The 27,023-nt window shown below is 44.9% G+C and overlaps 2 protein-coding genes across 7 annotated transcripts; both read right to left on the bottom strand.

Moving 5' to 3' along the window:
- Positions 1-6,219: 6,219 nt before the first annotated feature.
- On the bottom strand, positions 6,220-8,312 carry LOC115674382 (UPF0481 protein At3g47200-like). Its single transcript, XM_056310350.1, has one exon. It carries the CDS (start codon positions 8,310-8,312, stop codon positions 6,735-6,737), a length of 1,578 nt encoding a protein of 525 aa, XP_056166325.1. The 3' UTR covers positions 6,220-6,734.
- A 9,880-nt stretch (positions 8,313-18,192) lies between these two features.
- LOC115674381 (E3 ubiquitin-protein ligase KEG) lies at positions 18,193-22,009 on the bottom strand. Of its 6 annotated transcripts, none has more exons than XM_030596760.2 (5): positions 21,908-22,009; positions 20,541-20,926; positions 20,361-20,452; positions 19,817-20,290; positions 18,193-19,359 (listed from the first exon to the last, which is right to left on the bottom strand). In XM_030596760.2, the coding sequence occupies exons 2-5, from the start codon at positions 20,916-20,918 to the stop codon at positions 18,405-18,407; spliced, it is 1,899 nt and encodes a 632-aa protein (XP_030452620.1). In that variant the 5' UTR covers positions 20,919-20,926; positions 21,908-22,009; the 3' UTR covers positions 18,193-18,404. The 6 variants fall into 6 exon arrangements, with proteins under 6 accessions (XP_030452620.1, XP_056166637.1, XP_056166638.1 ...); XM_056310662.1 differs by having other exon boundaries at positions 21,819-21,954; XM_056310663.1 differs by lacking the exon at positions 21,908-22,009 and adding an exon at positions 21,785-21,870.
- Between the last annotated feature and the right edge of the window lie 5,014 nt (positions 22,010-27,023).

Here is a 27,023-nt window from a genome sequence, read left to right as displayed (position 1 = left end):
CTTGAAAAGTGGGTTATTTTCTTCGTTGGGTCTTTTTTTATATTTTTTGGTCGAAATTTTCTTCGTTAGGCCCAGCGGTGGAAATTGATTCCCAAAGTCCGTGGCTTTCTAGGAAATTTGGACTTAGCGACCACAGCTTCTAATAATTTATGGCTAAGTGACCTAATCAGCTGGAACTTAAGCTTTAATCACTGAGATATTGCAAGTGGGTGGCACTTAATTGGCTTTTTTGACTAATGCAAATCACGTGCGGATATAGAGACATTCGAGTTAAGCCAAAGTGAAATATTTATTGTATATGAATGGATTAATATCACGAAAAACCCAAAATTGGTACACCCCTAACGGTTTGGTTCGGTTTGATTTTTCAAGAAAATCGAACCAAACCGAACTATTTACACCCCTAATTAACCCTATATGAATTAAGATCTTCTCGATGAGAAACAAAAACGTTAAAAGCGACCCCATTTATTTGAGCCATCCATCCGCCTTCCACCCACCTTCTAGGAAACGACTTGGCAAATAGTACATAAGAACCAGTCTTGAGTCTTTGTTTTAAATGATTCTTTCTTCCATTTTCAAAAGAAAATCGAAAAGTATTCCCGCAAAAAACATCCGACGATATAAAATTTCAGAAATTAAAAGTGTTACTATAAAGAAGATCCGACGATGTAGAATTTCCTTCTAAACGACTCTCATCTCAACGATCCATTTATTTATGTTCAATGTACCAACGATCTGTGATCTCCGTCGTAGATTGACAATCTCTATAACCGATTTACTTTCGGAATTCATAGTTCCTAATATATATAAGCAATATCTTGATTTATGGGCCCCCAAAAAAAATCAAGCTTTGAGTCATAATTGAGGCCCGATCGAGAGTACATCAATACTCTAGATGGGCCTGGTGGGCTGAAGTGGGCCCATGTAGTCTTTTCTTCAGAAGTAAAATCTTCACGGAAGAAATTAAATAGTACACTTTGGACCCGTTTGGTAAAACTTAAAATTAGGCGCTGAAAATTTACATACTGAATTTCAATTGTTGATAATGTTAAATGCTCAACAAAGAAATAAAAATTATTTGATAATAAATGAAAATTAATAGCTGAATATATTTAATCTCTTACCAAACATAAACAAAATGATCATCTGCAGTAGATTTTATCAATATATTCGGCAAGCTTCTGATTATCATCAATTATTTTGTTTATCGAACGAATTAGGGAACCATTCCTACTTATCAAGTTTAACTGGGTTTTTAGCCTAATTGAATTATTTAATTTAATATAATTTGAGGTTATTAAACAAGTTTAACCTCATTAAGTGCCAATTTTTAATCTTCAGCAATAAATTGGGTTATCAAGCAATCTCTTTGACCTTTCTCAGTTCATTGATTCTCTGGTGGTGTTATGATATATGATTAATCGAGGGGAAAAACCTTCAAACCAAAACGGTTGTGATGACGATTTATTAGCAGACGGAGGTGACAAGCAGATCGGGGGACAAGCTGCAAGAACCATCCATGGAAGAATCATAAGGTTCATTATTTCTCCCCTGTTCGTAGCCAGTGTGTAAACAAGCAGAATCTACTTCACAAATGACTCTTATCACGAATGATAAGCAGATGGAGGTCACAAGATGGAAGAGCCATCCATGGGTCGGGCCACGCCCGGCGATACACAATCCCGAGAATAGCCGCATGCAGGCAGCGCTGCAACATGTTGATTCCTCCGACCACGGGCTGGCAAGACTTGCGGCTGTGATGGCCAGTGAATCACTGCTTGGCCAAACCCACATGTTGGCTCGGCACAGCACATACTGCTCTCGATGGTCCTTGGCAAGGGGCCGACATATCGCTTGAGCTATTGACTTCTATGTTGCCCCCTCATGTCAATGGATCCAGCCGAGCAAACTACTAAGGCAAGACTAAGCACTGTAACGAGCTGGTTTCGGGATAGCCATGGCTCATTAGTGACCTCCCTAAAGAGGATACCTCGTCACGGGGCGGTCCATGCGCCTGCTTGACTAAAGTGGTTGTTACGCCTACCCACATGCATATATGGACCTGCTTGACTAAAGGGGTTGTTACGCCTCACCGCACCCACATGCATATATCGAGAGCGAGGCCTTCGTGGATCGATCGAAGTAATTATTGACAGCAGAAGAAAAATATATACACGCTCAAAAGACGACAGTTAGACATCGGGACTTGCCAATTTGCAAGCAAAGCAATTATATGCAACGATATTGTCTCCTAGGACATCATCATCATTTGAGAAGGTAAACCCCGGCTGACCTGCGTAAGTGGCGGCGACAATCACATTCGCGATGCAGGGGCATGGCTACTGAGCACCGGTACTGACGCCTTCTCTGAAAAGCATGTTGGCCACCGGAGGCGGAAGCCAAGCCGGATTACTTGCCGCTTGGCCATCCGCTTGTTGACGGTCGCCGTGGTTCTCTTTCCCGTGTGGCTTTCTGACGGTCGATCTTCCCACTTTCTTGCCGACGAAAGCTCCGAGCTTCATGGCTGTGAATAGACCGATGGCAATGACAAGCGGTCTCACTGACCAGTGAAAATCCTCAAGGTGCTGATATTTCTTCACAATCCCAGGACAGGTATCGAAAGTGACCATTTCCACCTCCGCTGGATCGGCCATGAAGCTACTCGATTCGTCCCCAAATGTCAATAACCCTGGAAACTTCACAATGAGGCACCCGCTCGGTGAGGTCCAAGGTATCCTCCCCGTGGCCCAAGTGCCTTCCCATGTACACGGCCACTTGAACTGAGGGCTAAGGAAATGGGCTTTCGATCGTACAAATTGGCGTACGCAGTATGACTCCGCCATCTGTAAATCCGAAGAACTTCCTTTCAAAAGGGTCTCCATCCCGATGAATCCGACGGTGACGCTTCCAGCAGCCAGGCCATGAGTGACTCGCTCTAACTTCGAGCCGTGAATTCTCAGAGGGGTCATGGATGCCATGAATATAAAGGCTCGCATTTCAGCCTTCACGAGACACTACTAAGGAAGCTACACGGTTGACTGACAAAACAGTCCACACAATATGCCACAAACATTCTGTCTAGACTCTTTTGCGGCCAAATATTTAAATCTCTCCGCAACACTCCTAAAGTACCGGTTATTCTTTTGTGTATGCACATATGCACATAAATTACGTTTAGGATGGCTAAAGGGGGTTTTCAAAACAACACATGTTAAGACGACGAACCTTTGTATCGCGTTTGGGAGCACAAAAACATACCGTGTTCGTTGAATGCCGACAACACAAGCAAATTGGGTTCGTTGCAGAATCTCAAGGTCAAATCGGGTCACAAATGGGTTATGGGTGAATCAAGTTTACGATTTCAACAAGCGAATGTGGGATTGGGACAGACAAAGACGTCGGGATGAATAGGGGAGACGATTTGACGAAAAAATGACTTGGCTTGAGCGAAATCGTTCGATTTGACTTGAGATAGAATAGATTTGAGCAAGATCTCAATTAGGGTTCTTCAAATTGGAGCGACATTGAGGGATTTAGGTGAGTGTTTGATGGATTGGGGCAAGAAACGAGGGTTGCAAGCGACAAAATTTTCTAAAAGTCCAAGGGCTCTTTCTTTTCTTTTAATTGTAGAGAATGCCGCCGTTTTAATCTTCGGCGTTCACGTCAGCGCTAGCCTCCTGTCAGTTCGGCCACGTAGGACAGCCGACGCTGATTGGATATCCATGTAAGCATTTTTTGGGTTAAATTGACCGAAAAGACTAAATTAACAAATTGCTAAAATGTTTAGGACTGGATTGACAAAATTAAAATGTTTAAAACTAAACTGACCGCTATACAATAAATTTATGACTTTCTAGACAGTTTTCTCTTGTGAATGGAGTGTGATCAAATTTTGTGGGTCCCTTCATTTAATACAAAATAATAATGGTCTCCATCATTACGGAGCAACTTGTGGAAGTCCTCCTTTTTCGCTTGAAGAAGTTTGCGCGTGTTTTCTTCATTTAATGTGAATTATGGGTAGTATTATAATTCATGCATGCCAACTTTCCACTTGCACACCATCAACAATCGGAGTTGGCCGATAAACTTGTCAACTTGGCCAACTTCAACAATGTAGCCGACTGTCCGCATGCAAGTTTCATTTGAGCTCAAACTCGAGACATATCATAATAGTCATTTTTGCGGTGAGTGATAAAATTCTCCACTTTGGACACTCTTCGGGGTACAGCCGCATATGAATGTCGCCCATTGTTGTATGAAAAACCCACCACACAAGCACACAAGCAAATATCCTAAACTAACCATGCAAAGCACTCATAGGGTTGACACCTAAATTTTGGCGATCCATTTAGACATTTATTGCATAAAAAAATTAGGGATCGACCTAGCCCATAAACAAAAATATTATTTAAATTACATATAGATAATATGAGCATTTTAATTAATTCCATATAATTGCATTAGAGCTAATGCACTGGCGTAGGGGCTTCGAGCTTGATTGAATTAACTGGACTAAGCCCCCGAGACTTTAATTTTCGGCCTAGGTCGTTGAATATCCTTGTGGCCGAAATTACATGCGAGTTGCACACGGGGGCGGTCTTGATTTGGAAAGATTACAATATCTAATCAAATTGAGAAGAAATAAAGATAATATTCATGGGGATAGAGAGTGCCAAGTTGGAAAATATTGAGTAATTCGATTTGATATTATCACAATTTAAAATCATAAGTGTGACTAGGAGAGTTTCTTATTTCCAAAGATAAGATACATCTCTTATAATTCAAGATAGGAAGATAAGAATTATCTTGTTAATAAGAAAACCCTAGCCTACATATAAGTGTGGTAAGGGCCTGCAAAAGGGACGTGGGACGCGGGGAGGTAGGTGGGTAGGTTGGTGAGGGGCGGGAGGAAATAAAGCGACGTGAGACAAAGGAGATATTTTGCATGGTATTTTTCTGCGCTTCCCCACCATCGCTGCTATTCCTCACGGCTGTGCCGGTGACCTCCATATAGCAGCCGGCGAGTTCCAGGCAATTTCTTGGCAGCATTGTCCATGACCAGAAGCGACCCCAGCTTGCCCGGAGACAGCTTCGCAGCGCCTCGCGTCCAGCACTATTGCGCTGCCCTTCTTCAGCCACGAGGCCACTGCTGAGTTTCACCTCACGCCATCCCCTGTTCATAGGTGAAGTCCAGCGAGTTTTCCTCCCTTTGCTGGTCGGCAAGTCCCTGGTGTATATCCTTGCAATTCGGACAGCAACTTGACTCTCGCCGTGACCAGCAAGCTCGCGGTCAAGTCCTCCACACCACTGCTGCTATCGCCTTATCGTCGTCGCTGGCTTTGCACCCGTGTCCGCTTCACTGCCACCAGTTCCTAAAGTCCCTCGCTGCGCACCCAAAAGCCACCAACAGCACCGGCGAGCAGCTGCGCCTTCTCGACATCAACCAAGGAAAAGACAGCACCCTGGCGGTGACAAAATCCGTCGACATATCGCTGCGCGTGCCAACTTTTTCTCCAAGGCAACACACAACGTACTGGGAGCGCTTTCCTTTTCTCGTGAAGTCTCTCCTTGGCGAAGTCTTCTCTCTCGGTGGCAGGTAGTTTCCAAGCTTCCAGCGTTCCTTTGGTGGCTTGCTCTCACTCTCTAGTCGTTGCTTAGCTCTGTTGTCCTCCTCCAAGGCGTCCTTCGGCATATATTTCATTCGTCCGTGACTATCAACGTGATCAACCAGGTTGGGATTTCACTCGGCCAGCAGCTTTTTACTTCCATCAGTGTTCCATTGGTGGTACTCCTCAAGGTGCTCTCGGCAATCCATTAATCCGGGGAGTAGCACCGGCTGTTCCAACTCCACACTTGTGGCCCTCGTTTGAGCGTTGCTCCACAAACCACATACTTATGTTTGGCCAAATGCATCGCAGCAGTCAGCAGTCAGCGGCCCTTTGCTCATCTCAAGTTCAGCAGGCCTTTACACTAGCAACATCAAGCATAAACCCCATATTTATGTTTGGCCAAATGCATCGCAGCATCAAACAAAAACCAAATGCATGTTTATGGCTGATTGGCTAATCTGTGCAAATAGGATCACAGCAGACTGCTTGGCTCATAATCGGATCACAACAGCATCATCAAGCAAAATAGGATAACAGCAGCATCATCAAGCAAAAATCATCATTAAACACTTGAACTCATCGAACTTAGTTATTTGCATTACTGAGATGGAGCTTACACAACAAATAAACTCAAATTGCTTACATAATAAGCCAACCACAGATGAACCAAAGCCCCACTGATTTCCTTGATCTAGCCACTGGTCACAGCCCATCCTACAAGAAACAATCTAAAGCTCCAAAAGGCACTTACAACAACCAATCACAGCCCCATTAGTCCCCCACATTTTCCTACAGCTCTATGACTAGCATCCCATGCTCTTCAGTACACAACAAATAAACTCCAATTGCTTACATAAAAAGCCAACCACAGATGAGCTAAAACCCCACTGATTTCCTTGATCTAGCCACTGGTCACAGACCATCCTGCAAGAAACAATCTAAAGCTCCAAAAGGCACTTACAACAACCAATCACATCCCCATTAGTCCCCCACATTTTCCTACAGCTCTATGATTGGCATCCCATGCTCTTCAGTAGAAGCACCTTCATTAGGGCATTAACAGCCACGAAATGGGGAGTCCCTCTTTCTGCTGACGGAGACACATCTGCTAAACAACAAATCCTAGTGGTGGTAGTGATAAGTAAGTATAGCAAAAACGGTCTGTGTGATGCTGAGAACTATGGCTAAGAAAGCCAATAAGGCCGATATGAATGACCATGGACTGGAAAAGTAAGTGCGCATCATGTTCGCCCAGTTGCTGTGGTAGTACGATTCTAGTTCTTGGAACTGCTCGGCCAGAAAACAGTCATGGACATTGAAAGAAATGCTCTTCCCAAGCTTATCGAACAAATTTGCCACATACTGATCATCATGGGAAAAAAGTGCAATGATCCCATCTGAACGGAGAAGGAACACGTCCTTCGGCTGATTAATGAGGCAGTGCATGAAGGAGACGTAATCAGTCATGTACTTGGACCTGTTTTCCCGGCATTGTTCCAGGGACACGCAGTTTATTAGCACGGTGGTCATGAAATCGTTGATTGCCATGTGTGGTATCTGGAGCACTGGTTTCCGGAAACTTTTGTCCAGCAAGCTGTCTGCCTTCCTGGACTTGAATTTGATTCCGGAGGACCTAAGCTCGGTCACGCACGGTACGGACTGAGCCGATGGCCATTTCTCCTTTGTGTAGGTTAGGTGGACTTCGCTTGCCGGAGAGAGACTCGAGTAAAACAGGTCAAGTAGATGCTCGCACTCAAGATTTCCCCAAGCTTTGAGATGCGCCATGGGTCTCGAATAGACCTGATCGAACAATTTCAATGCGAGTGTGGCCAAAGAGTCTGTTTCCCCTATTAACTCGGACAAGCACGACGCGCCAAACAATGACTGGAGAAGGGAGTATGGAATCTGGTTTTCGAGCTTCAGTAAGTCCCCGATGAGAATCGGGATTATATGAGGCCGTGTAAAGATGGGGTCGTCTTTATCCCCATCGTCTTCATCAGTTGCATCGTCGCCCTTGAAAAAGTGGAGTAGGAGTGCCAACACAAAGCAACCGTCGAGTAACATCATCTGCACGAAGACGTCACTCGTCATATCCACATCTTCCGAGTAGCGAGTCCGGGCAGAACTCGCCTGACCCGCCGCTGCTCTGGTAAGAAGCTCCAAGTTCGACTGCGTGCGGCGAAGGAACCTCTTGAGGAAGAGCGGCTTAAGCTGTTCAAACGCGAGCACCTGGGGCTGGTCCCTGTGGTACGGGCCTATAGATACCATCTCCGGCTTATTGGCCTTAGGGTTGATCCAACGAAGAGGCGGGCAGATCCTAAAGATGGTGTGAGGCAAGGTCCGGGCTAGGAAGCCACTTGGCGCTTCGTCTAGTAGGCTTCTAACCCTATCCAAGCAGCGAGTAACCGTATCATTCAGTTCTTCTACAGTCACTCTGGCATCGGATCCAGCTGTGTCGGGTCCAACTGCTGCATCGCTCCGTTCTTGGATCTCGGGCTCTTGGGCATTAGGATCGATCCCGTGAATGGTGCAAAACGAGGTCCCGTCTAGGTATCCACTTGGCGCTTCCTCTATGAGGCTTCTAACCCGATCCAACGAGGGAGTGAACGTATCGTTCATCCTGGGATCGGATCGGGCTGTGTCGGTTCCAACTACCGTACTGTTCAGTTCAACAATCTCGATTGCATGATGATCATTCATGACTCTCCCCTCTGTATCACGCTCAGACGGATGGAATTTTAGAGGGAAAATAATTAATGAGAAAAAAGTTCTCGCAAGAATATTTGTATTGCTCAGCTGCGAGACACGTGGAGAGAAGGTCCTTTATCCTTGTGAGACACGATGGAATTCTAGTGCTTACACCGTAAGATTTCCTTGTGAGATTCGTGAAGAGAGGACCCCTCATGTACACATTGAGCTTTCACATCTAGATACCCTTTGATCTGACGGTAATCTATCCTTCCCGACTACCCAGTTGACCTCCCCATTTCCAAGAAATTTCCGGCTTGACCCGTTATGTTAGTCTCCGCGAAACTGCCGTTATTTTACCTGCCACGACCCATTAATAATAAGGGTTAATACCACGAAAAACTCCAAACGAATATAGCTGTGACAATTTTACTCCAAATTATTTTTTTGATCACAAAAAATTTTAAATTAGTACACCTACGATAAATTTACCCCGAACTATTTTTTTGACCACAAAAAACCCCAAACTAGTATACTTGTGATAATTTTACCCCGAACTAATTTTTTAATATTATTTTTTATTTTTTCGAATTTATTTATTTATTTTCTTTTCTTTTCTTTTTTTCCTTCATCTTCTTCATCTTCAACCTCTGGCCGGTCGCTGGTCCGACGACCGGTCAGAGGCGGAAGCCGGCGAGGTCGGCCATGCCGGCGAGCCCTCGCTAGTTGCCGGCGAGTTCGAGCCTCGCCAAATCTGGGGAGGGCTCGGCCCCGCCGGCGAGGCCGACCTTGCCGTTGCTGGGCGAGGTCGACCTCGCCAGTTGCCGGCGAGTTCGAGCCTTGCTAGATCTGGCGAGGGCTCGGCCCTGCCGGCAACTGGTGAGGTTGGCCTCGCCCAGCAACGACGAGGTCGGCCTCGCCCTGCAACAGCGAGGTTGGCCTCACCCAATGCCGGCGAGGTCGAGCCTTGCTAGCGGCCGGTGGGGCCGAGCCCTAGCCAGATCTGGCAAGGCTCGAACTCGCCGGCAACTGGCCAGGTCGGCCGCACTCAGCAACGGTAAGGTCGACTCTCGCCAGTGGCCGACGGGGCTAACCTCACTAGCTTCTGCCTCTGGCCAGTTAACGGTCCGGCGACCGGCCAGAGGTTGAAGATGAAGAAGATGAATGAAAAAAAGAAAATAAAAAAAATTAATAAAAAAATTCGAAAATATATATATTAAAAAATTAGTTCTGGGTAAAATTGTCACAAGTATACCAGTTTGGGGTTTTTGGTAGTCAAAAAAATAGTTCGGGGTAAATTTGTCACAGGTGTACCGGTTTGAGGTTTTTTTTGGTCAAAAAAATAGTTCGGGACAAAATTGTCACAGCTGTACCAGTTTGAGGTTTTTCGTGGTATTAACCCTAATAATAAAGATAAAATCAAGACTAAAATGCTGAAATGTTAATAATTTTCATAAATGTAAATTCTTTCCTAATGAAATTAATGTGCTCACGAGCATAACTGAGTTGTCACACATTTTTATACATTTGTGTACGTATCACCGTTGTTTCTCATTGACTCGAGCATCACTTGATATTATCTAGCGACTTTACTTGCTCTGTGTCGAATAATGTCTAGCATATTTTTAAAGTTACGTTCTAAGGGAAAATAAAAAAGATTACTTGAATTTAGAATGAGCTCGAGTATCATGTCAGTTATAATACCAGTATGCAATCCTCAATTTTGCCCCACATTGGTTGTGAGGCACATACGTGTGATGTTCGAATTTTCATCGATAGCAACGCTTTGATTGCTGTCCATCGACTAGGATCTGCTTCTGCATCCATTAGATTTCCTTTAAGGTAACAATGGCTTTAAGGATTTAAGACAATACATTGATTACTACATGGCATATGATTAATCTCATCAAAATTAGGCAGTGTGCCAAAAAGTCATCTCCTCTGTCTCCCAATTGTTTGGTCCGGAGGTGTCGGATTGTGTCTTTCATCCGTGTGGATAGCGGATATCCTTTTTTTTAATCCTATAAAAGGGAAAAAAGAAAAAAAGAAAAAAAGAAAGTTCCCAAGTGGGGCCCACTTGATTGAAATGTGATGTGACGTCGCACTTTCATTACCGAAATAGGGCTCAGGCGGTCCACGTCGTTCAACGCTCGACTCCCAAAGCACAAAATCAAACTCCTTCTCACGAGAAAATATTAGGTGGTCCCGTCTTAGGTCGTCGCATCTCTGGAATGGGGGTACGAATCTTTGCGATGCCGTGCTCGAGCATCGAACTTTTTTTTTTGTCTAAAAAAAATTCTCAAATTTTAGATTCAATCCTATTTACTCCAAACTTTTTTTATCTCAGAAAAAATCTTAAACTTTAAGTCCAGTCTCAAATCTACTGCGAATTTTATTTTGAGAAAAAACCACCAAAAACCCCAAACTTTACCATCTGTGACACATTTACCCCGAATTTTTTTGTGTGCACAAAACCCCGACTTTCTTTTTGTGACACATTTACCCAATGTATTTAGTCTATGGGCATTTTCGTCTTTTTGCTTTTTCTTTTTTTTTTTTTTTTTCCTTCCGTGAGGGCCCTCGCCGGCGTCGAGCGAGGCGGCCCTCGCTGGGCGAGCGAGGGCGGCCCTCGCCCGGCTCGAGCGAGTCGACCCTCGCCGGCGTCGGGCGAGGTCGACCTCGCTTGAGTCGGGCGAGGGTCGCCCTCGCTCGCCCGAGCGAGGGCAACCCTCGCCGGTGTCGGCGAGGTCCGCCTCTCGCCAGGGCGAGCGAGGCGGCCCTCGCCCGATCTAGCGAGGTCGACCCTCGCCGCGTCGAGCGAGGGTCGACCTCGCCCGAGCCGGGCGAGGCCGCTCTCGCTCGCCCGGCGAGGGCGACCCTCGCCGGCGTCGGCGAGGTCCGCCCTCGCACAGGGCGAGCGAGGCGGCCTCGCCCGATCTAGCGAGGTCGACCCTCGCCGCGTCGAGCGAGGTCGACCTCGCTGAGTCGGGCGAGGGCCGCTCTCGCTCGCCCGGGCGGCGACCCTCGCCCGGCGTCGGGCGAGGTCCGCCCTCGCTCGGGCGAGCGAGGGCGGCCCTCACCCGATCTGGCGAGGTCGACCCTCGCCGGCGTCGGGCGGCCCTCGCCGGCGTCGAGCGAGGGTCGCCCTCGCCGGCGTCGAGCGAGGTCGCCCTCGCCGGCGTCCGAGCGAGGGTCGCCCTCGCCCGATCCGGCGAGGGCCGCCCTCGCTCAACGCCCGAGGTTGACCTCGCCCGACGCCGGGCAAGGGTTGCCTCGCTCGGGCGAGCGGGCGGCCCTCGCCCGACGCCGGCGAGGGTCGACCTCGCTGAGTCGGGCGAGGCCGCCCTCGCTCGCCCGGGCGAGGCGAACCTCGCCGGCAGCCGGCGAGGTCGCCCTCGCCGGATCTGCGAGGGCCGCCCTCGCTCGACACCGGCGAGGGCCCCCCTCGCCGGATCCGGCGATGGGCAGCCCTTGCCCGACGCTGGCGAGGCCCCCCCTCACCGGAAAGGAAAAAAAAAGAAAAAGAAAATAGAAAAAACAAAAAAGACGAAAATGCCCATGGACTAAATACATTGTGGTAAATGTGTCACAAAAAGCAAAGTTCGGGGTTTTTGGTGTCACAAAAAAAAGTTTGGGGTAAATGTGTCACAAATGGCAAAGTTTAGGGTTTTTGGTTGTAACAATCTAAATTTTCGATCCTTTTCCCGGGATTCATGAAATGAATATTTTGGCCAATGCACTTATAGTGAAATCTCACCCGGAAATGCGCATTCACGGGATGCTAACCTTAGGGGTAGGGCTATTACGGGATTGAGTTCGCACGACCAAAAAACTCGACCTGGGTTCGATCTTCGACCATATGGATTGACGAGGGAATGTTTTGAGCCAACCGAGGCCGGTCTACTTGATTGATCGTGTCCGAAGGGAACTAGTGACAGACCCTCGCAATTATATGACAATCGAGGTCGTCTCGGGTGGAGTAAACTTAAACGTGATTTGACTTAGTGTCGGTCACGGGTCGAGAGCGCATAATCCCAATGAGCCACCCGTTAGCCAGAGATAAGCTAAAGTCGCGATTGTTCAATTTTAGTCATTTCTTAGAATTCGGGCCCGGGAATCAAGAATTTTGAAAGTGACAATTTTGGACGGCCGATGACGTTTTTGGCTTGGCCAACCTTGGGGCCACCCATTTCTGCAAAAAAAATGGATTTCGGTCCGGGACCCGGAAAATGACGATTTTGCCCCTCTGGTCACCAATGGCGATTCGGAGGCCGTTTGAGGTTATTTTTCGCGGCCAAGGTCATTTTGGGGTGGCCACGCACATTCAGAGTGGTTTTGGACAAAAATTGGAATTTCGACAAAAATTGAAAAAATAATATTATTTTATTCCCGAAACTTTGACGTGGATTTTCGAGGGCTTGCGCGATGAATTTCGCGATTCCGACGCCATATTATGTTGGCCACGCACATATGGAACACGTATGTGCGAAAATTGGAATTTCGGTTCGGGATCGGAAAATTACGAAAATGCCCCTAGGCCTATTTTCCTTTATTCCGAATTTTGACCAAAATTTGGGGACTAACCAAGGTCAATTAGGCTAAACCAGGTCTGGTCAGCCTTGGGTTAGGGACAAATGACCAATGGGCCCTTAAATTATTAGATAAGATCAATTAGTGGCCCTTGGATTAAGGGCAAAGTTGTCCAAACCCTTGGATTATTGACACATGGATCCCACTAAGCTATCTTTGACCCATTTGACCAGATAGTCTTCTCTCTCTCTCTCTCTCTCTCTCTCTCTCTCTCACGTACAGAAGCATTCAGCCATTTTTTCCCCAGAATTTTCCTCTTCTTCTTCACGTTTTTGGTTACCGTGATCCCGTTTACGCCATTTCCGATCTTTTCACGCCGAGACGATTACCAATGGAGCTGCCCCCCACCAAGCCAGCACCACCTTCAACCATTTCCACCTCTGTGCAGCCATCACAGCCCCGATTTTTGTCCAAAAAAGCCTTGTTTCTCTCTTTTTCTCTTTCCCGGTCTACTGCAAAGCTTGATGCTGCGGGAACTTAGTCAGGAGACTCCGATCACTGCGTCCGTCGACACCGGCCGTCCCGGACTCGCCGTGCGTCGCCGTCCGGCCACGATCCGTGCAGTCATGCATTTCACCGTTTCGTACGGATCACTTCACGCGCGGACCGTACGGACCTTCGCCCAACCCATCACCTTCGGCACCTCGCCGACCACCGTCCAGCCACAGTCCGTGCGGTGTCCGTACGGAAGTGCTTTTTCACCGCCGTGCACGGGGGGATCAACTTTGTTCACGCCGTCCGTACATCGCCGGCGACGGCACTCCGCCTCATCTGTCCCGACTTTGTTCCGGCCAGTTCTGTCTCGCCTTTTAGGATTTCGGGTATTTCTAGACTCGTTTGAAGTTCGGTTTAAGTGATTTTAGAGACTGTTTGTGGCTGTTTCGTGGCTGTCTTCGGGACTAAGTTAGGGGTTGAATGTTTGGAGGTTGTGGGCTGATTGGGCGACGAAATTCGAGGTTTAGGAATGCTGAGTTAGGACTGTGATGTCGAGGATCAATCGGGAATTAAATGGGTGATTAATTGGAAATGTATTGGCTTGATTGGGTTTATCGGATTAATTGTGTAGTTTGCTGTCATTGGCTTGTTCTAGTTTGTGCTTGGGCCGAATGTGATGTGGTGCTATGCCGTGTGTGTGGCCGTGAGGTGTGGTGGCATGGACATGTGAATGTGCATTGAGTTCGTGTGCCGAGTGTGGGTGATCATGTGGTGTTCGTGTGATGAGAATGCGTGTTTGTGAAGTGTACGTGAGATGTGAATTTGGTGCGTGGCTATGTATGTGTGAGGCGTGTATGTTTGGCCGTGCGTGTGCTGGTTGTGTGTAAGTGTGGTTTGAGTGGAACGAGGATATGGAAATGTGAGATTGGTTGGAAAGGATCCGTCCTGAGGCGTGTACGTTTACGCGGGGCGATGCCGTCCCTGACGAGGTGACGATGCCCGGCCTGATGAGGTGTCGATGCCTGACGTGGTCAGAAGACCGTTGGCCTGATGCGTTTTACGCGGGCGCGGTAGAAGGAAAGTGTGTGTAGGATTCCGTCCTGAGGCGTGTACGTTTACGCGGGACGATGCCGTCCCTGACGAGGTGACGATGCCCGGCCCGACGGGGGTGACGATGCCTGACGAGGTCAGAAGACCGTTGGCCTGATGCGTTTTACGCGGGCGCGGTAGTGGTGGAAAGGTTGAAAATGAGTGGGATTTGGCAAGACAAGCGAGAGGATTGTGGAAAGTGACGCATGGTGTGAGTAGCGTGCGAGTGTGTTTGTATCGCGCGATATGATGCTTAATTATGGGGTAGAAACTGCTAGGCACGGTATGGGACGTGCCCAAGTGGTTTCTGTCTTATAATTGAGGCACGCGCGCGTCTGTGATTCCTTGCTGTGATGTGTTGGCTGTGTTATTGTCTAACGTGCAGGAACGTGCGTGATGGATTCCAGGTAGGGTCGCATGTGATTGTTAGTTTGGCCGATCGTTGTGTGTTATGGGTGTTTTCGTCTGGCGGTACGTGAGTGCCTACGTGGGGTTTGGGGTTGTACACTTATTGAGATTCGTCTCACGGTTGTATAACCGCCACTTTCAGACCCCCGGCCCTAAACCCGGGAAGTGCGCCTTTTCTTTTTGGAAGTCCGGGGAGCTACTGTTGGTGCCCAGTGGAGCTGCAGGTGAGTTCCAGAAATTCAAGCCAGAGATTCAGAAGCAGATTGGAGGAGGGCGATCCTTAGGTTTTTCCTTAAAATTTTGGGGGTTGTGTAAATCGGGTTGACCCATAGGGAAGTTAAGTTAACCAGACCCTGATATTTTGTTGACGGTGGTTTCGGATGCTAGTTTGTTAATTATGCCTGTAATATGATGTATGTATATTTGGTGTTGTATGAATATATGTGGTTGCTGGATTGTTCTGTTGTTCTACCCCGTTGTCGTCATTATTTGTCCGGGGTTTTGTTATTCGCTTCCGCATGTGGCTCTGATGTTTAGGTTGGGTCGGCGACGTTCCTGGGACGTCGCATCATTTCGACCGGAGCAGGGGATGACGCGAGCTCGTTGGGGTTCGGGGCGTGACATTGGTGGTTTTTTCCCTTTTATTTTATGTAAAAAAAAATCACCAAAATTTAATTTATTTTAAAAAATATATACCGATGATCCAGTCCCAACTTGACGTGACACTTTCATGTCGATAATAAATCCACATCAATTAAGTAATTGAGCTTTTTTTTTAAACAAAGAAAAGCTTGGAGCAAATTTGGACTGAACCTAAAAATCAAGTTTTTTTTTTAAATTAAATTTTTTTTTTGGGTGGATTTGTTATCGTCCCATCCTAGAATGGTTTTTTTATTTAGTTTGATTTGTTATCGAAGTGGAAATGCGACGTCGGTCCGTACCATCGCCCCATTACTTTGCTGATGTGGATTTGTTATAACGTGGAAGTGCTATGTTAAGTCGAGACTGGATCACGGGAGTATATTTTTGAAAATAAATTGAAATTTGCCGATTTTGTTTTTACATAAAACAAAATTCGGGACAGATTTGGGATTGAACGTAAAGTTTGAGGTTTTTTCTGAGATAAAAAAAAGTTCGGGACAGATTTGAAACTTGACCTAAATTTAGGGGTTTTTTAGGAAATTCACCCTGGGCTTGGAGGGTCCACGTCGTTCAACGCTTTGACTCCCAAGCACAAAACATCACCTTCTTACTGTCGTTTGCTCGAGCATCGCCACTGGTCCCGTTAGGAGGTCGATCTCGTGACTTGTGGTTGGATGAGTGGCTTGAAGAAAAAGAAGAGAAGAGCATGGGTTGCGACGAGGGTTTTGCTGCTGCTGGTTCTGCCTCCTCTCCATGGTCTACGAGAACACCTCCGTCGGGATTGAATTGAAACATTTACAAGAAAGGGGCTTCCAGAATAACAACACCTCGATTGGACATTACACTTCATTCAGCTTCTTTTGTTTTTTGGCTATGTTGAAACGACTTTGAGCCACTCTCATTTTGGCCGACGTGGTATGCTGGCGTTGACGTAGATAATTTTTAATAATATTTTATTATTTTTCGATTTTTCGATTTAATTTTTTCAACTTCTTTTTCTTTTCTTTGGTTTTTTTTTCTTCTTCTTCCTCCGGTCGCTAGCCTCTTCGATGGCCGGCGATCGACCACAAGGAAGAGCAGGCGAGGGCTAATCTGGCGAGGTCGGCCCTCGCTCAAGGCCAGCGAGGACGGCCCTCGCTCAGATTCGGCGAGTGCGAGCCTCGTCGGCTCTCCCCTATGGTCGTTCCTCGACCATCGAGGAGGCTAGCGACCGGAGGAAGAAGAAGCAAAGAAAACAAAGAAAAGAAAAAAGGAAACATAAAAAGAAATTATAAAAATTAATTAAAAAATCGAAAAATAATGAAATACTAATAAAACTTATTCACGTCGGTACCGGCGGTGCCACATAAGACATCCGGTGTCCACGTCAGCGATTTTCGGCTAAAATTGATCGGATTGATTTAATTAGTAAAATATGAAAATGTTTGAGACTCAATTCCTCTCAATATCATTGATTTATGGCCCAAAAAAAAATCAATCTTTGAGTTAAAATTTAGGCCCAATCCAGAATACATCAACATTCTAGATGGGCCCGGTGGCCTGAGGTGGGCCCAGGCAGTCTTTTCTTCAGGAGTAAAATCTTCACAGAAGACATTAAACTCTGGACCTAGTCGAAAGAAGAATTTAAATGGTACACTTAGGGCCCGTTTGGTAAAGCTTAAAATTAGGCGCTGAAAATTTAAATACCGAATCAAAAAAGAAAAAAAAATTATTTGATAAAAACTGAAATTAATAACCGAATATGACCAATCTCTTACAAAACATAAACAAAATGATCACCGGTAATAGATTTTATCAATATATTCGGCAAGCTTCTCATTATCGTCAATTATTTGTTTATCGAACGAATTAGGGAAACCATTCCTACTTATCGGATTAAGTGGGTTTTTAGCTTAATAGCAATCATTTGAATTAATTTAATTTGAGGTTATCAAACAAGTGTGACCTCAATTGAGTGCCAATTTTTTTTATTTTCAGCAATAAATTGAGTTATCAAGCAAGCTCTTTAACCTTTCTCAGTTCATTAATTCTCTAGTGGTGCTATGATATATGATTAATCGAGTGGAAAAACCTTCATACCAAAAGGGTTGTGACGATGGCGATTCATTAGCAGATGGAGGTGAGAAGCAGGTCGGGTGACAAGCTGGAAGAGGAGCCATCCATGGAGAATCAAGGTTCATTATTTCTTTCCCTGTTCTTAGCCAGTGTGTAAACAAGCAGAATCTACTTAACAAATGATTGTGATCACGAATGATAAGCAGATGGAGGTCACAAGATGGAAGAGCCATCCATGGGTCAGGCCACGCCCGGCGATACACAATCCCGAGAATAGCCGCATGTGGGCAGCGCTGCAACATGTTGATTCCTCCGACCACGGGCTGGAAGGACTGGCGGCCGTGGTGATGGCCAGTGAATCACTGCTCGGCCAAACCCACACGTTGGCTCGGCACAGCACATACTACGCTCGATGGTCCTCGAGGAACCACACAAGGGGCCGACATATGGCGTGAGCTATCGACTTCCATGTTGCCCCCTCATGTCAATGGGTCGAGCCGAGCAAACTACTGAGGCGGACTAAGCACTGTAACGAGACGGTTTCGGCATAGCCATGGCTCATTTGTGACCTCCCTCAACAGGATACCTCATCGCAGGGCGGTCCATGCGCCTGCTTGATTAAAGGGGTTGTTACGCCCCACCACACTCACATGCATATATCGAGAGCAAGGCCTTTGTGGATCGATCGAAGTAATTATTGACAGCAGAAGAAAAATATATACACGCTCAAACGACAACAGTTAGACACCGGGACTTGCCCATTTGCAAGCAAAGCAATTACATGCAACGATAGTCTCCTAGGACATCATCATCATTTGAGAAGGTAAACCCCAGCTGACCTGCGTAAGTGGCGGCGACAATCACATTCGCAATGCAGGGGCACGGCTACTGAGCACCGGCACTGACGCCTTCTCTGAAAAGCATGTTGGCCACCGGAGGCGGAAGCCAAGCCGGATTACTTGCCGCTTGGCCATCCGCTTGTTGACGGTCGCCGTGATTCTCTTTCCCGTGTGGCTTTCTGACGGTCGATCTTCCCACTTTCTTGCCGACGAAAGCTCCGAGCTTCATGGCTGTGAATAGACCGATGGCAATGACAAGCGGTCTCACTGACCAGTGAAAATCCTCAAGGTGCTGATATTTCTTCACAATCCCAGGACAGGTATCGAAAGTGACCATTTCCACCTCCGCTGGATCGGCCATGAAGCTACTCGATTCATCCCCAAATGTCAATAACCCTGGAAACTTCACAATGAGGCACCCGTTCGGTGAGATCCAAGATATCCTCCCCGTGGCCCAAGTGCCTTCCCTTTTACGTGGCCACTTAAATCGAGGGCTAAGGAAATTGGCTTTCAATCGAACAAATTGGCCTACACAGTATGATTCTGCCATCTGTAGATCCGAAGAACTTCCTTTCCAAAGGGTCTCCGTCCCGATGAATCCGACGGTGACGCTTCCATCGCGGTCAATGGAATGGAGAATGCCCACAGATGAGTGCTTCTTGTCCTCCACCTTCAACCGCACCCAATCTCCAGCAGCCAGGCCATGAGTGACTCGCTCCAATTTCGAGATGTGAATTCTCAAGGGGTCATGGATGCTGTGAACCCTTACCAGCACGAAGCCATCTCGATCTGTGTCGCGGTCCAGACCCACAATCACTCCTTCAGGGACATCCATATTTTCTAACTTGCATGACTTCAATGGCTTTCTCGAACGCACGGTATCACCCACTTGGAGCTGATCCTTTGAAAGAAACCACTCTGTGTAACCAAGGCTACCTGTTTTGCCAACCCTACTCCCAATCTCTCTCCATCCTGCTTCACTATAGTCCGCATTTTGTGCACTGCAAAATCAATAGCCACTTTTAACTGCAAGTGAAACTAGCAGATCAATTTGTATAAACTAGCAATGAACTGAAACCTTAAAACACTAGAAGAGAGAAAAAAACTAGTTAAGCAACAACACAAATCTTAAGTCTACTCACCACTTTAATATGAGAAAAAAAACAACCAAAGAACCTTGTCAACAAACACAGCCACCAATTCAAACCCCGAAATTGCAAAAGACCGAATTGCAAATAACAGCAGCACACATGACAATGACCAACTGTGAATATCATCCAATGCAACTCCAAATTCATTCTTCAAAATCCTGACTCATTTGTCCACGTGCTTATCCAGAGATAAAAGTTTCATTACGAGATAAAATGAAAAACATCGGCACAGACAAATGGCAGCTGTCAGATGAACCAAGGGAACCAATCAGTATGCTTGGAAAGATTCACAAGACCTAAGGGGTACCTTTTAAATGCTTGCAAAATGTCTGTCATTAATGGACGGCTCCTAAAATCATACTCGAAGCATCCCAGTAGAACATTCTCGACTGGAGGAGGAAGCCCACTTGGGATCCATGGTTTTTCTTGCTTGCTTACAACTGAGTTATATATTTTGTCGACAGACATACCAAACCAAGGCTGAAGACCAGTTAGCATCTCCACAATGGAACAGCCAAAGCCCCAGGAATCAGTCTCAAAGGATATAGGACCCGTTTCATCTGGTTGCCACTGTTCAGGAGCCATGTAGTTTGGACTTCCTAGCCTGTGAGTCAAATCTGAGCTAGGCAATGGGATTCCAAGAAGTAGAGATGGTATACCAATGTCCCCAAGAACTGCTCGATCCTTTTCATTAAGAAGGAAGTTACAAGGTTTAAGGTTGAGGACTAGAATCCCTTTCGAATGCAGCTCTGATACACCCTGAGCTAAATCGACGCCATACCTGTAAAAGGCAAATATTAGCACATATTAAGTGTTAAAAGATGCAATACTTTTCAATTTGGGTGCATCACCTCAAAACTTCAGGCAGTGAGAGCTTTCCGGCCTTAAGACGAGCCATCTTGTCACCAACGGATCCCTCATAGAATTTCATGATAATGCATATCTGCAGACATATAGAGACCGTTATTCTCAGCAAAGCGTGGCTACCTATATAAGACAGCTTTTACTGTATAAAAACCAACATAACTCACTTTTCCATTTAAAATAGAAACTCCATGCAACCAACAAACACCTTCGGTCCCTCTACATTTGGTGAAAAGATCCTCAAACTTATCCAACACGGCTCTCGCATGATCCTCCTTGACCGGATGTAACATCTTGACAGCCACTTCATGGTACTCCTCATAATCACCATTTGACTGATGATGAGTTGCCAACCAAACATCACCAAACAAGCCCCTTCCAATTCTATGCCTAAGTTTCATAGTGGCGGGGTCAATCCATGGGGTTGATTGGTTTGACGTGGCCACCACAGTCCTGAGGCGGTCAGGATCGCCTTCAAATAACTCATACTCAAAAGCAGCAGGTTCGGCAGTGGGCGGGTTAGCAGCTACGACTTTTTCGGCCATCCCTCCTTCTACAACGAGACAGAAAAATCATCAAATAAGCATCGCTGACAAAACAATTAACAAAAAAGCACTAAGCTTTTATTATAGGAGAAAAAGATTCAACTCCACGGGTTATTCTCCCAGAAATGACCAGGTATGGCGATCAGCTTAGGCTACCCAGCAGACCAATTTGAGAAAACAGGGCTGAAGCTCTACATAAAGATCACATTCCACAGGTGACCGGAACGATCATCACTTCAATGTTATGCAAAAACACACAAAGTTTACAAACTCAGTCCAGACTCGGAAAGAACTTAGACAGATCCGAATTGCAGTCGGTTGAGGTTACAGAGACAACAAATCATATCCACAAGTTCGAATAATGGCAAATTCAAGTATGAACCAGCACAGAAACTACCATCTAAACAATAACCGGGAAAAAAAATCACCAAATTCGCAGTTCAAGAAATCAGTCAAACAAAAAAGAAAACTCAACGCTACGAGAAGTTCTATTTCCGCGGCTCTGTTTGGAACTCTTCCCTTTTTCCTCGAAAATTCAAAACAGTTCAAACAGGACTCGAGCCAAAAACCATCATCACTCCACCCCTCCGAACAAAGAACAACAGCAAAAGGGCAAACGAACTCAACTGGGTCTCCACGGGAGTCAACAGAGAGACGGAGTGATCGCGCTATTCCCAGAAAGTTTCGATTTTTAACAATCAAGAAAGAAGCCCGCAAAAGGCGCGATTTCCCGACAGAACACGAAGCTGCGGATCAAATTTCGAACAGCGGAAGCACGAGGTACCACTCCCCTTCACGGAGAAAAGCAACCCCACCAAGGAAGGGCCGACAACTCAAAAGAAACAACAAAAAGATAGGAACCCCACGAGTCGTCGTGACACGTAGTGATTAGGAAGGAACCTTGGAGAAGCAAGCACCAGCAAGCACCGTTTGAATACCAAGAAAGCAGAGAGACAGAGAAGAGAGGAGAGAAAAGCAAGCAGTTCGACCTGGAGCTCGTGCGGATGCTCTTCCTTGTACGATTTTTCAGAGCTTTGGGAAACTGACAAGACTGTGCTGTAGTTACGAGGAGAGAGAGAGAGAGAGAGAGAGAGAAGAAGTGCTTTAATGGTGAGAAAAAAGAGGTTGCGAAAACGAAAATGGAGGAAAAATCACAATTAATCGGGCAAAAAATAATAAAAAATTGCGATTGTGCTGTGATATTTCTTTACGTTTTCCGGAAAAAAAAAATTCCCTGCATTTAATTTTTCCCAATATTTAATTTTGCAGCCTTCCTAAATTGGAACGAAATCGAGAAATGCATTTAGGGCCGGCTTTTCAATTTTCGGCTTTTGTCCTTTTTATTCGACCTTGAATTGATGGACACTTACGGTCTTTCCAAAATGCATAAATAGCGACGTGTAAAATAATATGCGTACTTTCAAAAATATCATATGGAATTCACGTTTGCTCTATAATCGGACGGAATTGTAAATTTCTCTTAGAAGGCTCTCATATTTAGATAGAAAATATTGCTTAAAATATTAATCTACACATGACAGGCTTGGTAAGACAAAGTAGCAATCGTTGTCTCCAGTGAGGCAGTATCTGTAATTAGAAAAAGAAAAAAGGTCAAGTAACTAAATTTTATCGGCAAATTATAAAGAAAATTCCCAAAACAAATATAAAAAAAAACACATTCGAAACTAATAAGGTTTTACCGGACAAATTTCAAAGTTTATTCGTTAGATACTCAATTCTTCATATATTTATTCTTTTTCGAGGCAAGGGCGCAATTGGAGATCAAAGTATGCCTGTAATTGCAATCAATATTAGCCCTATAAACCTCGAATTCCCCTTCTCTCAAAATCAGAAGATCGGACTCAATAACCGTCGAAATTCTCAAGTCTTTTCTCGCCCCATTTCACCACCGAGGCGAGTAAGATAATATGGGAAATCCTAGCTACCTTGTATTGCATTCGCTATCCTGGCAATGTCAAGCGACGTCGCATTGTATTATAATGTCTTATAATAGATGGTTATACGTAATCGCAGCTCGAATCATTGACCTCACATCTAGCCTTGTTCCTCAATCAACCTGTGAATTGACTTTGGGCTCACAGAACATGTCTCTCCCCTCTATTCGCGGCTCGATCTTCTCCTCTTCGTGCAAGGAACTTAACCACGTTCCGTGATGAATCCTCAGTTCCCTTCGAAAGTTGGAATGATGTTGCTGGTGTTTCGTTCGTTTGTTTCTGCTGTCTTGTGTCTCGTGTTGCTGGAGTTCGAAAGAAGACAACGGAGGAAGGAAGCGAAGTTGGGGACGATTACGTTTCGGAGTACTCAACGGGGGGAGATAGAGAGATTTGTCTCGCAAGCGTTTGACTCTCTAGGGGATGAAGATACTTCAGCGCCACCGCGACTGGAAAAAGGACGAAACTTGATGCTTCGTCTTTCAAGATTCCAACACCTAAAAAGACTTGTGATTTGTCTTAATAGGACGTGCAATGTAAGAATGAACAAGAAGCTAGTTTCATCTTTAAGTATGGTAAAAATCGGGGACTTCATTTGGAACTTTGGTATTCGGTTAAGAAGTAATCTCATAAAAGGAAGGGATCTTTCGCTCCTATGAGGGCTTCCTCGGCCTATCCGTTTGATATACAGGGACAGTGGGCTTCATGGTTGCATTCCTTATTTTAACGTGCTAGTGCCCGCACTCCTCGCACCCTTAATTCCTCTTGTAACTTTGTCTTCCCTAGATAAAGGAAATACTCTATGGAAATTTTACATATCGGTGATCCCAAGATCTAGACGAGGACCGAGATAAAGCATTTTAAGGATGTTAGAATAATTAAATATTAAACCACGTCTTAATTTAACAGCTTAAATTTTTAGAACAGTTGGCAGTCGTCTCATAAAATTTTTCATGGTATCAGAGTTGGAGGCTCCGAGTTCGAATCTTTCCAGGCCCCATTTGCCTCTCCAATTAATTATATCCACACTTAGTACTAGGCAAAAAGATCAGACTAAGCGTGAGAGGGAGTGTTAGAATAATTAAATATTAAATCACGCCTTAATGTAACTGCTTAAACTTTAGAACAATTGACAATGGTTCCATAAAATCTTTAAAAGGACATGCTTAGGTCCAACACTGATATGTTCCTTATTTTAACGTGCTCGTGCTCACAAGCCACACACCCTTAATTCGCCCTTGCATTTTAGAGGGAATACCCTCCAATATTTTATGGGTTTTCATCTCAATATATCTTTCTTCGATGGGCTCGGTATAACAAAATACGATCCTATGAAATTGTCCTTCTAATCCTAGAATATCGTTCGAACGATGAAATCCTTCACTCACTGACATTCACGACCTATTTTGATTGCGGTTTTCTCCGGGTCTCGTGGAAATTACATACAATTATCGTTGTATTAACACCGTAGGATAATAGGATGCATTGAATTCGTCACGTCAGAATATGTGAATGGCCGCTATACCTATGGGTGCGTATGATATTTAGATTAAAGGCTCATTTGTTCATGAAATTGCGATACCAACCCCTATTTCTTTTTCTTATGCTCGACGGAAAATTCCTCGATTTGATCGGACGTTCTCATTGGAATTAATGTATTAAAATGGGATAAAGACACAAACAGTCCCTGAACTTTGGCCCAATATGCAATTTGATCCCTGAACTTTTAATTTGTTCAATGTAGTCCCTGAACTTTAGGCTAATGTTCAATGTGATCCCTGAACTTTTATTTTGTTCAATGTCATTCCTGAATTTTTGGTACATATTCAATTCAGTCCCTGAACTATATTAAATGTTCAATGTAGTCCCTCAACTTGAATTAATGGAAATGACTACATTGAACATTTTCATATAGTTCAGGGACTGAATTGAACATGTACCAAAAGTTCAGGGATGACATTGAACAAAATAAAAGTTCAGGGATCACATTGAACATTAGCCTGAAGTTCAGGAACTATATTGAACAAATTAAAAGTTCAGGGACCAAATTGCACATTGGGCCAAGGTTCAGGGACTGTTTGTATTATTTTTCCTATTAAAATCACTTCATAATTCACAACAGAATTTCAAATGCAACTTTACTTATTCTTCTTTCTAACTTTTTTTTTTTGGGGCTTTGTCATATGACTCTAATGTGTTCGAGCTCCCTAAGTCTTTATCTTTTTCGACACGACTAAGCATGGTAATGAAAAGGAAATGTATTAAGTACCCTCGTCGTATTAACTCTGGTATTACTTTCCATTCTCTATTTTTAAGATTATTACTTCGAATCCTTAAAACAAAATCTCATGAGTAAAATGATGAGGTTGTCCTCGTTTCAAAAAAAAAAGAAAATAAATAAACCCACCATCCTAGCTCTCTACTTATACAGCACAAACCCTAGCCTCCAAATTTCCAAACCCATCACAAGCCCCTGCCCGCCGGCCTCCTCCACCATCACCACACGCTGCCGCGCCCGTCCCCATCCCCGTCCCAAAAATGGCCGTCGACGAATCCGATCTAGTTTCTCTAAAGCATTCCTATTATCTTATGATTCGTTCCATTGATAAATTCCATACATGTCCAAGCATACACTTTGTCCAGCTGATATAACACAATTTTGAGATGTTCTCTATGCGAAAAGCTTAACATTTTGAACCTATTTATGAAATCGAAAAATACTCATAAACGTACGAGCAAGTGCCATTATTTGCAATATTGTCTAAATTGCAAATACTTATCCGAACACCAGAGCAACTTATTAGGAATTCTTACAATTCTTCCGTTATAGCAGGATAAGAACATGACAAATGTCATAATTTTTGTATGACACTCATTTGAGTGCTATGATTTTTTTTTTCGATCACTTGAGTGCCATTGACGATTTGTGTGGCCAGAAAATTCAACATGGCATTAAATCGTTCAACATGGCTCGCCGGCAAGATGAAGTGAAGAAAACAGTGCTTAAACGACGTTGTTTGGCCCATTTGTTTGCCTCAAATCAACTAATTTGGGCTTATTTCTTCAAACCCTAACTCCAAATTGGGGAATTGGGGCAAAATTCTTCAAACCCTAACCTAAATTTTGCAATGGAGAGAAGTGACTTAGATCGTGTGGACAAAGCCAAGAAGATTATCATGATCACTTTTGGTGTCCACGTTCAAGAAGTGCGGGTTTTGACGTTCACGTTCGAGAAGTGCGGGTTTTGAAGTTCATGGATCAATCCAATCAGAAACTTTTTTCACCAAATGGCTATGGAGAAGATTTCATGGAGGTCTACGATCGCAAGCTGTTTTAAAACCACAGCAGAAGCCAAGAAGGTGCTAGCCCAAGAAGAAGGTGACAAAGTAGAACCATTCCGGAGGCTCTCTCGATCCGAATTGAACAACCTCGTTCAACGACACTCTCGGAGGACCTCCCGATGTCGCTCGCCGGATCAAACCACGACAAGTTCGCCGGATTAGCTTTCAGCCCACGACGTTCTCATTACGGCTCTCCTCCCCATTCGCAATAAGAAATATTTCCATCTCCAATTCTTTAAGCTATACTCAAGAACTGTAGCCCTTTCTTCATGATGTGTAAAGTTCGGGCAAATTCAAGTGTTTTTATCCGTGGGCTTATAGTAGGCACTTATCCAAGCCCAAGGCGCATCCGGGCTGTTATAGAGGATTGCAAATGGAGTTTGGCTTCCGTTTAAAAGCACTTCGTTAGTCCAATGTCCGCGAGAAGCAAATCATGTGGCGGATTGGATCGCCAAAACCCTTCGTAGAAATGCCCTCCCCTCTAATTGGATTACTAAACCCCCCAATCCCTTTGGGATCTTTTATGTTTCGATATTGAACATCTCTGTTTTGATTATGACACTTAATAAATGAAGTACTTTATACCAAAAAAAAATCGTTTTTTATGCGCGCATGAGTGGCATGATTAAAATGTGCTTTTATGGGGGCTAAATGTCATCGGAAAAAGGGTCAAAATGTATATGTGTGCATTGCTTGGTTATTATTTTCAACGGGGAGAGGATAATCGAGGGGTTTATTAGGTTAAAGTGATCGAGTTCGGGGATGATTGAGAACAAAGTTTAAGTGTGGAAGGAATTTCAAGAAGCATGAGC

Source organism: Syzygium oleosum, unplaced genomic scaffold (genome assembly GCF_021117445.2).
Source record: "Syzygium oleosum isolate NSW1041296 unplaced genomic scaffold, Sole_v2.1 Sole_v2.04, whole genome shotgun sequence".
NCBI classification, from domain to species: Eukaryota; Viridiplantae; Streptophyta; class Magnoliopsida; order Myrtales; family Myrtaceae; genus Syzygium; species Syzygium oleosum.
The sequence above is the reverse complement of the archived record's forward strand: the minus strand, read 5'-3'. Positions and strand labels throughout refer to the sequence as shown.